The 13504-nt window shown below is 47.9% G+C and overlaps 1 protein-coding gene across 2 annotated transcripts in view; it reads left to right on the top strand.

Annotated features, from left to right (window-relative positions):
- LOC147663825 (uncharacterized) overlaps positions 1-13239 on the top strand; it is a 227180-nt gene extending 213941 nt beyond the window's left edge. Inside the window, exons 9-12 of one of the 2 annotated variants that reach the window (XM_086950187.1) lie at positions 137-260; positions 8112-8276; positions 9378-10706; positions 10752-13239. In XM_086950187.1, the coding sequence (XP_086806313.1) occupies positions 137-260; positions 8112-8276; positions 9378-10706; positions 10752-11978 (2845 nt within the window). In that variant the 3' untranslated portion in view covers positions 11979-13239. Of the gene's footprint in view, positions 1-136; positions 261-8111; positions 8277-9377 lie in introns of both variants that reach the window. The other variant, XM_086950186.1, reaches the window with a different exon arrangement.
- The last annotated feature ends 265 nt before the right edge of the window (positions 13240-13504 follow it).

Here is a 13504-nt window from a genome sequence, read left to right as displayed (position 1 = left end):
CAAGCCACGGGTACTTGGCAATGGATACGTTTGCTTGCTGAGCACTGTCCTGTTTGTGGGTGCAATCGCCAGGATCTTGTAAGTGGAAATCCATGGCGCCTACGTACACTCAGCCCCTGTCTCTCTCCACTTCCAGGTTATCTGAAGGAGGAATGGTGGAAGAGTTCTACCGGCTGCAGAAGCAGGTGTCATCTCTGGCCCGTACGCTGGCGGTAGCGGAGCACAGGGAAATCAGGAACCAAATGGCTGGGTTCTTGCAGGTAAGTCCAATCTAAGTTGGGTGTGTGACTCTGCAGAGGGAAGGGGAGCTGGTTCTGTGACGTGTGACTGGCTTTGATGTCATTTGGCAGGGTCCTGCATTCCCTGTAGTTTGCAGCCTGCTTACCTCCGTTTGCGGGCATTGCTGTACTTTGGTAGTGCGAGTGGTGTGATGTGGCAGTTGTCCTGTAGTGCACTGTAGCGTGCTCATTCGGTGATGTGCTGTTTGCCTCACATGGCGAGATTCATGCTAATGTTTTGATTGGTCTGCTGTGCATTCTTGTGGTAGGGTGCTACTAAACTGGTAGTACTGGTGTGTAGCGCACTTGGTGGTGATCCACTTGCTTCATGTGATGAGATTTGTGCTAAAATGTTCATTGGTCTGTTAGTCAAGGAGCTCATGGTCGGCCTTCCCTTGGTGTTATGGTCATCCATGTGGTAGGGCAACGCTTGCTCATGTAGCGTGCTTGTTAGCAGCACTCCACTTGACAAACAGTTGTCATTAATGGGTCATATGTTGGAACTTTAGCTCATTTGTTAGAGCTGACGAGTCCCAGTGTGGGGCTTTCATTGTTGGCATGAATGGGTCGCATGTTGGAACTTAAGCTCATTTGTTGTTATTAAAGGGTCACATTGTGGCCCTCTCAGTCATTTGTTGGAACTAACGAGTCCCAGTGTGGGACTTTCATTGTTGGCGTTAATGGGTCGCATGTTGGAATTTTAGCTCATTTGTTAGAGCTGACGAGTCCCAGTGTGGAGTTTTCATTGTTGGCATTAATGGGTCGCTTGTTGGAACTTTTGCTCGTTTATTGGTATTAATGGGCCACTCAGTGGCCTCTCGCTCATCTCTTGTTAGTAATGGGTCACACGTTGGAACTTTTGCTCAATTGTTGGTATTGAGGGGTCACTCGGTGGCTTCTCACTCATCTGTTGTCATTAATGGGTCACTTGTTGGAACTTTTGCTCATTTGTTGGCATTAAGGGGGCCACTTGGTGGCCCATTGTTCATTTGTTGTCATTAGTGAGTCACATGGTGGGACTATTACCTTTATTTTGCCATTACATGCCTGCATGTCGGATGCTCTTTCAGTTGCTGGAATTAACACGTCCAAGCATGGGACTTTGACTAAATGTTTGGCATTAATGATGACATAGGGACACTCTTGCTCCTTTGTTTGTATGAGTGTTTCGCAAGTTTGAACTCTTGCTCAGCTTTTAACATAAACTGTCTCTTCGAATAAAGGGGCAGGGCAACAATACCACACCTCTGTTCAAGCACCTGGATATCTTCGCGGGTGATTAGTGCTCTATACAAATCAACATAACAAATGTGGAACTCGTTGGTCTGCATCAGTGGATCACATGGTGGGATTTGTGATTATTTTTTGGCATTATTGGCCTTGCTTCTTGGATTAAAGGGTTGCATGTGTGACTTTTGCTCATTTGTTGGTTTTATAGGGTCACATGGTGGGTTCTAGGTCCAAAAAATCTGGATTAGCTCATATGTATTGCCATTAATGACCTACACGTTGGATACAGATTCAATTGTTTGCATTAATGGTCACAACTTCAGGAGTTTGCAAGTTTGCTGGTATTGCTTGTCACATAGTGGAACTCGCATGCTATAGCATTAATGGTGACCTGGGGGCACTCTTACTCCTTTGCTGGTGTTACTTGTCACAGAGTGAAACTCACATTCTATAGCATTAATGGTGACCGGGGGGCACTCTTACTCATTTGTTGTTGTTACTTGTCACAAAGTGGAGGTCACATTCTTTAGCATTAATGGTGACCGGGGGGCACTCTTACTCCTTTGCTGGTGTAACTTGTCACAGATTGGAACCCACATTCTTTAGCATTAATGGTGACCTGGGGGCACTCTTACTCCTTTGCTGGTGTTACTTGTCACAGAGTGGAACCCACATTCTTTGGCATTAATGGTGACCGGGGGGCACTCTGACTCATTTGTTGTTGTTACTTGTCACAGAGTGGAACCCACATTCGATAGCATTAATGGTGACCGGGGGGCACTCTTACTCATTTGTTGTTGTTACTTGTCACAGAGTGAAACCCACATTCGATAGCATTAATGGTGACCGGGGGGCACTCTTACTCATTTGTTGTTGTTACTTGTCACAGATTGGAACCCACATTCTTTAGCATTAATGGTGACCTGGGGGCACTCTTACTCCTTTGCTGGTGTTACTTGTCACAGAGTGAAACTCACATTCTATAGCATTAATGGTGACCGGGGGGCACTCTTACTCATTTGTTGTTGTTACTTGTCACAAAGTGGAGGTCACATTCTTTAGCATTAATGGTGACCGGGGGGCACTCTTACTCCTTTGCTGGTGTAACTTGTCACAGATTGGAACCCACATTCTTTAGCATTAATGGTGACCTGGGGGCACTCTTACTCCTTTGCTGGTGTTACTTGTCACAGAGTGGAACCCACATTCTTTGGCATTAATGGTGACCGGGGGGCACTCTGACTCATTTGCTGGTGTTACTTGTCACAGAGTGGAACCCACATTCTTTGGCATTAATGGTGACCTGGTGGCACTCTTACTCCTTTGCTGGTGTAACTTGTCACAGATTGGAACCCACATTCTTTAGCATTAATGGTGACCTGGGGGCACTCTGACTCATTTGTTGTTGTTAATTGTCACAAAGTGGAGGTCACATTCTTTGGCATTAGGGGTGAACTGGGGGCACTCTTACTCCTTTGCTGGTGTTACTTGTCACAGAATGGAACCGACATTCTTTGGCATTAATGGTGACCGGGGGCACTCTTACTCCTTTGCTGGTGTAACTTGTCACAGATTGGAACCCACATTCTTTAGCATTAATGGTGACCGGGGGCACTCTTACTCCTTTGCTGGTGTAACTTGTCACAGATTGGAACCCACATTCTTTAGCATTAATGGTGACCTGGGGGCACTCTTACTCCTTTGCTGGTGTTACTTGTCACAGAATGGAACCCACATTCTTTGGCATTAATGGTGACCGGGGGAACTCTTACTCCTTTGCTGGTGTAACTTGTCACAGATTGGAACCCACATTCTTTAGCATTAATGGTGACCTGGGGGCACTCTTACTCCTTTGCTGGTGTAACTTGTCACAGATTGGAACCCACATTCTTTAGCATTAATGGTGACCGGGGGCACTCTTACTCATTTGCTGGTGTAACTTGTCACAGATTGGAACCCACATTCTTTAGCATTAATGGTGACCTGGGGGCACTCTTACTCCTTTGCTGGTGTAACTTGTCACAGATTGGAACCCACATTCTTTAGCATTAATGGTGACCTGGGGGCACTCTTACTCCTTTGCTGGTGTAACTTGTCACAGATTGGAACCCACATTCTTTAGCATTAATGGTGACCGGGGGCACTCTTACTCATTTGTTGTTGTTAATTGTCACAGAGTGGAGGTCACATTCTTTGGCATTAGGGGTGAACTGGGGGCACTCTTACTCCTTTGCTGGTGTTACTTGTCACAGAATGGAACCCACATTCTTTGGCATTAATGGTGACCGGGAGCACTCTTACTCCTTTGCTGGTGTAACTTGTCACAGATTGGAACCCACATTCTTTAGCATTAATAGTGACCGGGGGCACTCTTACTCATTTGCTGGTGTTACTTGTCACAGAGTGGAACCCACATTCTTTGGCATTAATGGTGACCGGGGGGCACTCTTACTCATTTGCTGGTGTAACTTGTCACAGATTGGAACCCACATTCTTTAGCATTAATGGTGACCTGGGGGCACTCTTACTCCTTTGCTGGTGTTACTTGTCACAGAGTGGAACCCACATTCTTTAGCATTAATGGTGACCGGGGGCACTCTTACTCATTTGTTGTTGTTAATTGTCACAAAGTGGAGGTCACATTCTTTGGCATTAGGGGTGAACTGGGGGCACTCTTACTCCTTTGCTGGTGTTACTTGTCACAGATTGGAACCCACATTCTTTAGCATTAATGGTGACCTGGGGGCACTCTTACTCCTTTGCTGGTGTTACTTGTCACAGAGTGGAACCCACATTCTTTAGCATTAATGGTGACCTGGGGGCACTCTTACTCCTTTGCTGGTGTTACTTGTCACAGAGTGGAACCCACATTCTTTAGCATTAATGGTGACCGGGGGCACTCTTACTCATTTGTTGTTGTTAATTGTCACAAAGTGGAGGTCACATTCTTTGGCATTAGGGGTGACCGGGGGCACTCTTACTCATTTGCTGGTGTTACTTGTCACAGAGTGGAACCCACATTCTTTGGCATTAATGGTGACCGGGAGCACTCTTACTCCTTTGCTGGTGTAACTTGTCACAGATTGGAACCCACATTCTTTAGCATTAATAGTGACCGGGGGCACTCTTACTCCTTTGCTGGTGTTACTTGTCACAGAGTGGAACCCACATTCTTTGGCATTAATGGTGACCGGGAGCACTCTTACTCCTTTGCTGGTGTAACTTGTCACAGATTGGAACCCACATTCTTTGGCATTAATGGTGACCGGGAGCACTCTTACTCCTTTGCTGGTGTAACTTGTCACAGATTGGAACCCACATTCTTTAGCATTAATAGTGACCGGGGGCACTCTTACTCCTTTGCTGGTGTTACTTGTCACAGAGTGGAACCCACATTCTTTAGCATTAATGGTGACCGGGGGCACTCTTACTCATTTGTTGTTGTTAATTGTCACAAAGTGGAGGTCACATTCTTTGGCATTAGGGGTGAACTGGGGGCACTCTTACTCCTTTGCTGGTGTTACTTGTCACAGAATGGAACCCACATTCTTTGGCATTAATGGTGACCGGGAGCACTCTTACTCCTTTGCTGGTGTAACTTGTCACAGATTGGAACCCACATTCTTTAGCATTAATAGTGACCGGGGGCACTCTTACTCCTTTGCTGGTGTTACTTGTCACAGAGTGGAACCCACATTCTTTAGCATTAATGGTGACCGGGGGCACTCTTACTCATTTGTTGTTGTTAATTGTCACAAAGTGGAGGTCACATTCTTTGGCATTAGGGGTGACCGGGGGCACTCTTACTCATTTGCTGGTGTTACTTGTCACAGAGTGGAACCCACATTCTTTGGCATTAATGGTGACCTGGTGGCACTCTTACTCATTTGCTGGTGTAACTTGTCACAGATTGGAACCCACATTCTTTAGCATTAATGGTGACCTGGGGGCACTCTTACTCATTTGCTGGTGTAACTTGTCACAGAGTGGAACCCACATTCTTTAGCATTAATGGTGACCGGGGGCACTCTTACTCATTTGTTGTTGTTAATTGTCACAAAGTGGAGGTCACATTCTTTGGCATTAGGGGTGAACTGGGGGCACTCTTACTCCTTTGCTGGTGTTACTTGTCACAGAATGGAACCCACATTCTTTGGCATTAATGGTGACCGGGAGCACTCTTACTCCTTTGCTGGTGTAACTTGTCACAGATTGGAACCCACATTCTTTAGCATTAATGGTGACCTGGGGGCACTCTTACTCCTTTGCTGGTGTTACTTGTCACAGAATGGAACCCACATTCTTTAGCATTAATGGTGACCGGGGGCACTCTTACTCCTTTGCTGGTGTAACTTGTCACAGATTGGAACCCACATTCTTTAGCATTAATGGTGACCGGGGGCACTCTTACTCCTTTGCTGGTGTAACTTGTCACAGATTGGAACCCACATTCTTTAGCATTAATGGTGACCGGGGGGCACTCTTACTCCTTTGCTGGTGTTACTTGTCACAGAATGGAACCCACATTCTTTGGCATTAATAGTGACCGGGGGCACTCTTACTCATTTGCTGGTGTTACTTGTCACAGAGTGGAACCCACATTCTTTGGCATTAATGGTGACCGGGGGGCACTCTGACTCATTTGCTGGTGTTACTTGTCACAGAGTGGAACCCACATTCTTTGGCATTAATGGTGACCAGGGGAACTTACTAATTTGCTGGTATTATTCGGTAACATGTTTTGATTCTTGGTCACCTTTTGGTATTAATAGCAGTGGCGTCCAACACAATAAAATACAGAGGAGGGGCAGTTGGAGGGGGCGCGGGAGGGGACCAGGGGGAAGCATGGGGGGGGGGAAGGAGACCAGCGGGAAGCACATAGGCAGTGTGTGACTAGTGGGTGATAAAAATAAACACTTTCTTGATACTGCAGTCCGTCTCGGCTCCTCTACTGCAGTTCTTGGAGTTCCTGAGAAAGCACCAGACTCCTATCCAATCTCCACACTGCTCTCATATGAGAGCAGCATGGGGATTGGCCTGAGTGGGCTGAGAAGACTCTCAGTCCAGGTCAGAGAGTCTGTGGGGTTTCTCCAGCCTAGCTGCTCAATACAGCCAGGCTGGAGAAACCTAAGTGCGCATGTGTGTTTTGGTCGGCCTGAGACGGCCGGCCAAACACACATGCGCACTTACAAGTGCACATAGCACTCCTCCTCCCCCCTCTCATGCCCCGGCCCCACCCCTCCCTGCACAAGCTGGCTCTGAGCCAGTGGGGCGATGCTCCTCCGCCATTACGGAGGAGCCGCCCCTGATTAATAGTTAACTTGTGGAACTCCGGCTCATTCATCAGCCTCCGTGGATCATATGATGGGGCTCTCACTCATTTGTTGTCATTAAAGGATCACATGTGGCTCTCATTTATTTGCTGTCCTTAATGGGATCACATATTGGGACTTATGCTCAACTATTGCCTTTAATGGGTCGCATACTGAGGGACTCGCTGATTTGTTGCTATTGATGGGTCACATAGTGAGACTCTCGCTCATTTGTTGCTATTGATGGGTCACATAGTGAGACTCTCGCTCATTTGTTGCTATTGATGACCTGCACGTGGGATGTCCGGTCATTTGTTGCCTTTAATGGGTCACATTATGAGGCTCTCGCTCATTTGTTGGTATTGATGGGTCACATTATGAGGCTCTCGCTCATTTGTTGCTATTGATGGGTCACAGTGAGGCTTTCGCTCATTTGTTGCTATTGATGGGTCACATAGTGAGGCTCTCGCTCATTTGTTTCTGTTGATGGGTCACATATTGAGACTCATTTGTTGCTGTTGATGGGTCACATAGTGAGGCTCTCGCTCATTTGTTTCTGTTGATGGGTCACATATTGAGACTCTCATTTGTTGCTGTTGATGGGTCACATAGTGAGACTCTCGCTCATTTGTTGCTGTTGATGGGTCACATAGTGAGGCTCTCGCTCATTTGTTTCAGTTGATGCGTCACATATTGAGACTCTCTCATTTGTTGCTGTTGATGGGTCACATAGTGAGGCTCTCGCTCATTTGTTTCTGTTGATGGGTCACATATTGAGACTCTCTCATTTGTTGCTATTGATGGGTCACATAGTGAGGCTCTCGCTCATTTGTTTCTGTTGATGGGTCACATATTGAGACTCTCTCATTTGTTGCTATTGATGGGTCACATAGTGAGGCTCTCGCTCATTTGTTTCTGTTGATGGGTCACATATTGAGACTCTCTCATTTGTTGCTATTGATGGGTCACATAGTGAGGCTCTCGCTCATTTGTTTCTGTTGATGGGTCACATATTGAGACTCTCTCATTTGTTGCTATTGATGGGTCACATAGTGAGGCTCTCTCTCATTTGTTTCTGTTGATGGGTCACAGATTGAGACTCTCATTTGTTGCTGTTGATGGGTCACATAGTGAGACTCTCGCTCATTTGTTGCTGTTGATGGGTCACATAGTGAGGCTCTAGCTCATTTGTTGCTATTGATGGCCTGCACGTGAAATGCCCGGTCATTTGTTGGCGTTAATGAGTCACAAGGTGGGACTCTGGCTCATGGTTTGGCTCTTATTGTTCCAGGGTGCTGAGGATCAACTAGAAGGGGTGCAGAGGGAGATGGAGGCGATGCGGGCCTCCAGGCAGCAGCTGCTGGAGTTCCTCTGTGAGGACGAAGAGACCTTCAAGCTGGAGGAATGCTGCCAAATCTTCAGCACCTTCTGTGACAAGTTCTTGAAAGCCCTTCAGGTGGGTACAAGACCATGGTACCTGCATGAGAGTGACAAGAATATTGGAGTGGAGACTGTATTTTTGTATTTTATATGGACCTGTTATAGATTCACATGCCACAAGTGATTAGCTCTATATATTTACAAGCGGTGCATTAAACTGCAATCTAGTGGTTGAATCCGTTATAGAGTCACATACCCCATATCACATGCCGTGTACCTCATTTCCAAATTGTCTTTACCGCCCTTGCTTTTGTTCCCATAATCAAAGGTAGAAGGTCCTGATAGACCAGAGAAGAATTACCGGGGCTGTTCCATAGATACGTCTGGGTTTTGGCTTCGTGCTGTTTGGGAGCCCAAGTCAAGTTTGTAAGGTTAGAAAGTAAAGTTATGCTATGATATAGCAGGAAAACTGCTGCAAGGTCTTCCTGTGGTCTGCTAACGCCGGCAGTGGGAGCAGACGAGCAGCTGCCCAGAACTCAATCCCTATTCACAAGTGACTATACTTTGATAATTCACGCTCAACAGGACAAACGGTGGTACTGAAGACTGTTTTAATCTTTGAGCAATGTCATGTAAAAGGTGGCCCTCCTATTTGCCGCAGGTGGGCATGCGAATCTAGAGATTCACACCGTCATAAAAAAGTTACTTTCCTGTAACAATAGTCTTGCTGAGTATCTATATTGGGTTCAAATGTGTCTTGCCCAACCTCCCCCTCTTGTAAGGCAGCAGCTGAGCACCAAAAGGGGATTTTTTGGCTTAACAACAATCTGATGATGGTGTTAAGTGATAGATTAGTCTGAGTTGACATCCAAAGAAGGTCGACATTTTAGGAGGATCTCTTTATAAACACACACCCATAAGAGGGTCTCATCACAGACATCCACCTTGACACCACTGGTAATGATTCCGGGTCATACCACTGGATCGAAGGATAATGCACAGCCTGTGAAACTACAACACATGCCATCTTGTTCTCACAGTTAAGTAGTATTTTCTTCTGATACTTAAGGTGCTCCAATGCTGTTCCACATCCCTACAGGATGTTTTTGTGCCCACACACATGCATTGCCTTCAGCGTTGAAGCACAGATTGTTCATCAAATGTATTTCTTTTGCAGGAAAACCAGGAGAGAGAAATGGAAGAGCAACGACGACAGCATTTGGAGCGTGAGCGCCTTGAGAAGCGCAGGTCCATAGCCACATGCAGCGTAACCGAGGACCACCGTAGCCGAGATGACCTGGAGCTGACACTGGAAAGAAGCCTTCGAGCTGCCTGTAGGTATGGGAGCATACGACGCATCAAGTCTCGCTCTCCCACTATCAACCCCGCCAGGATGGCCTACTTCTCTTGCCAGGGGCCTTGGGTTAGACGCGACCGGGAACAGGACATTGAAGCCCAGTCTGATGAGGAGAATGCACGCCAGCTGCGAGAACTCTCTGAAACTGTGCTGGGTCAGCAGATGCGATATGTTATTTCTCCGGGTAAGAATGGCAGGTCTCGAACTGACATTGCAAAGTGGCCTCCTATTCAACCTGCCCTTTCAGACAATTCCAGTGAGTTACAACTTGGCAATGCTTGGGCACAACCAGACTTTTCTATTCATCCATCTACTGTACCTGGCTTGTCCAGGACCTCAGGCAGCAAGTTCCCATCAACGGTGAACAATCAGGTCCCAGCAGAGAACAGCGGTCAGCTGCTGACCAAAAACATTTCAGCCAGACACGACATTAGCAGTCATCAGTCCGTTGAGTCTATTCCAGCAAAACTTGATTTTAACGCTCATCCTCCAACCAGAAGTCGACCACCAAAACCGAAGCCTAACGTTTCTCCATCAACTGGACACATCGAGACAAAAGCTGAGGTCAACAATCGCCTATTATCTGGGCACCTGTCACCTAAACCTCAGCCAAGCAATCATGCATTCACTGGAAACACACCAGATGGACCCAATGTCAACAATAAAACATCAACTCAAAACATGCCAGCAAGTCCTAAGGTCAGTCATCAAGAATCACTTCCAGACCAACCAGCAAGTTGTGATGTCAACAACCATCCATTAGCTAGAAACAAGCCAACAAGACCTGAGGTTAACAACCATCCATCAACTGCAATCAAGCCAACAAGAACTGAGGGCAACAACCATCCACCAACTGCAACCAAGCCAGCAAGACCTGAGGTCAACAACCATCCATCAACTGCAATCAAGCCAACAAGAACTGAGGGCAACAACCATCCACCAACTGCAACCAAGCCAGCAAAAGCTGAGATCAGCATCCATCCATTAGCTAACAGCATGCACGAAAGATCTGAGGTCAGCTGCCAACCTTCAGCTGATAAGAAGCCAGCTAGACCTGAGGTTAATAATCATCAATCAAATGCTAACAAGCCAGCAATAATTGAGGTCAACAATCATCCATCAACTAACAGCATGCATGAAATATCTGAGGTCAACCACCAGCCATCAACTGGAAGCATGCATGAAATATCTGAGGTCAACCACCAGCCATCAACTGGAAGCATGCTAGCAGCGCCTGAGGTCAACCGCCAGCTATCAACTGCTTGCTTGCTAGCAACATCTGACATCAAATCTCAGCCGTCAAGTGGAAATATGTCAACAAGGCCTGATTCAGTGGAGGAATACAAGCCACTAAGACCTGAGATCTGCATTAAGGCAAGTGCTAGGCTTACAACCACAAGACCTCTCAGTGCTGGACCCATCTTGGCTGAGTTCCCACGGGTGGGTGAAACAGTGGAATGCCGGACCCTGGTGAAAGGGCTAAAATCGTATGAAAATCTTGCTGTGCAGAAGGCTCCACTTAGCCCCTGTGCCAAATGGAAGAGAGAGCAGCGGGGTGCCTGTGACAGTGGGGAAGAGGAGCACAGCAACCCCCCAAGGACAGCAGAAAGAGTCAGGACACAAGGATCTATTACCAGAATTCACAAGGGCAAAGACCTGCAGAAGGACCCAGAACCTGGGGAGCAAAAGGCCAGCACATTTGGGACTGCACGTGAGGGAGGGGTGGGCGTCAGGAGAGTTCACTCTGCAAAGGAAAGGTCCTCTGTTACAGCTGGAGCTCAGGATACCAAAGGGCAGAAACCACCCAGCTCACCGGTGGAACATTTGTCTTCACCACAAGGAGCAAGGCCCAGCGCCTTGAGTCGTAGAACGACCCTACCCAGGTCAGTCCAAAGCAAGGGAAATACTACGGCTCCCTCGGAAGGGTGGAAGGGTGCCAGCGCTAAGTCCAAGAAGGAAACCCACTCCATGGGAAGTGGGAATGTTAGAGACCTGGATAAGGACAGAGGCTTTTGCTACACACTCAGGCCATCTCTAACTTCTCCACGTAAAACTCTGACACGAGCAGACTCCATGCAGCAGCGGGACACTTCCACGTCCCCCGTCACCCAGAGAGGGCCAGCATCTCCCAGACCTGAGCTTGTGACTTCTCCTAAGCTAGTCACCACACCTCCAGCGGCACGTAGACTCCAGGCATCACCCAAACCAGAGTCCACGGAAGCCCCTCGTGGACATGCTCCGTCCCCTGTGGGTCATGGAAGCCCAACATCCTCAAAGACCCTTTTGGGTTCTGGCAGGAAGCCTCGAGCAGTGGCTACCATGGCTCCTAAAGCAGCGAAGCACTGTGACCCTGCCCCAGGGGCTGGCACATCTCAAGCAGAGAGAAGTCGCCGGACTGGCAGCCTGCCCATCTGGAGGTGATCCAAATGTCAAACTACAGATGGACCAAGCGGCTGTGGCATCAGTATACTCGGCTAGACGAGCCTGGGGGTGCACAGGTGAAGCAAGCAAGAGCAGAATCCAGAAACCAACTCTTCAGAGAGCAGGGTGGTTGCTGGTACAGAGGAGAGGCGAGCTGTCATAAAAGAGGGACCTTTCACAGTCGGGAAGGTGCATGTGGTCCTTGACCCCATGAGCAGGCTTGGCAGCTCAAACTTTGAAAGATTCAATCACCAGACAAAAAGCACATTCAGGTACTTTAGCCTTACAGAAGACAAGGTCAGTTGGGTGGAAGAAAGCTGGTATAAGAAGAGTGGATGGTCACAGCCAGACCATGCTCGTTCATTCGCACTGCTCAGCTAATGTCTGTGCTAGGGTCCTGCCCACCCACACTGAGACCACATGGGATCTGCCTGACTGTGCTGAGGTCTCGGCCACCATCCATGATGACGAGAGGAGAACTTGAGGCTGGGACACGCATGCTCATCTTGCCACCACTTCGAATTACATGAGACTGGGCATTTCTGGTGGGTCATTCAGGGGTTGTTTTCCCGCCGGGCAGGTGTGTGTGTGACGAGGCAGACCCAGGACATGTTAGTGGATAGCGGTCACACATCACACCCGTCTCTTACAGTGGAAGCCCTGGATTTCATGAACTTCAAGAAGATGCTAAAAACTTGGTTGTTTTAGAATGTCTCAGTTTGTCTGATCAGAACAGAGGTGAGATACCCCTTCAGGAGTGAGTCGTGTGCTATATCAAGAAACAAAAAAAAAACGTGGCCCGACCTACCCTTCGGTCATTATACAGGGTGAAAGTTTGCTGCTACCCAGGCAGGGTCTGAAGCTTCTGCGACGGTGCTCTGCGCCTGCAGCGAGGACAGCACTGACCAGGTCGCTGGGCTCTGGACTCCTGCTCTGTTTCAGGGGAGTGCTGGATTTAGGTTCACAAACTGTTGGGGGGCTGCTGGCCAGCAGGAGGACTTCCAGCTCTGCCACCCTTCAGTAGACCTTCCCTGGACAAAGGGGCAGCTGAGTGACGCAGGAGACGGAGGGGGCTGGACCCCTCCATTCTTCACAGGAACCCCAAAACTGAGACGACAAGGGGGCAGAACCCCAAAAGCACTGACGGAGAACACAGAGCACGCTCTAAGGACTTGAACCTTACTATTTACTGTAATTAATATTTAAAAATGCCAGAGTTTAAAAGAAAACACTGTATTTAATATAAAGTAACTTTCCCTAAGTTGTGGCCCCTCTCTCTCTCTTTTCGGCGATGGTGCTGGGGGCAGGTTTGGGGGGGGCAGGGGGCAGGATGGAGGCGAGTCTGAGGCAACGCAGGGCTCTCAAGAAGCAGCAGTTTGTTTGCTGGAGACCAGAAGATCCTTGTCCAAATATCGCCGACCTACATTGATGTCCCCCATTGTGCCTACAACAATAGCACCTGGAGGTAATGATGAGCATCTACGTCAGATGGGACGATATGTTTGTAAACCATATGTAGGACCCAA

This window comes from Lissotriton vulgaris, unplaced genomic scaffold (genome assembly GCF_964263255.1).
Source record: "Lissotriton vulgaris unplaced genomic scaffold, aLisVul1.2 SCAFFOLD_220, whole genome shotgun sequence".
Taxonomy (NCBI): domain Eukaryota; kingdom Metazoa; phylum Chordata; class Amphibia; order Caudata; family Salamandridae; genus Lissotriton; species Lissotriton vulgaris.
This window is presented reverse-complemented; position numbering and strand designations above follow the sequence as displayed.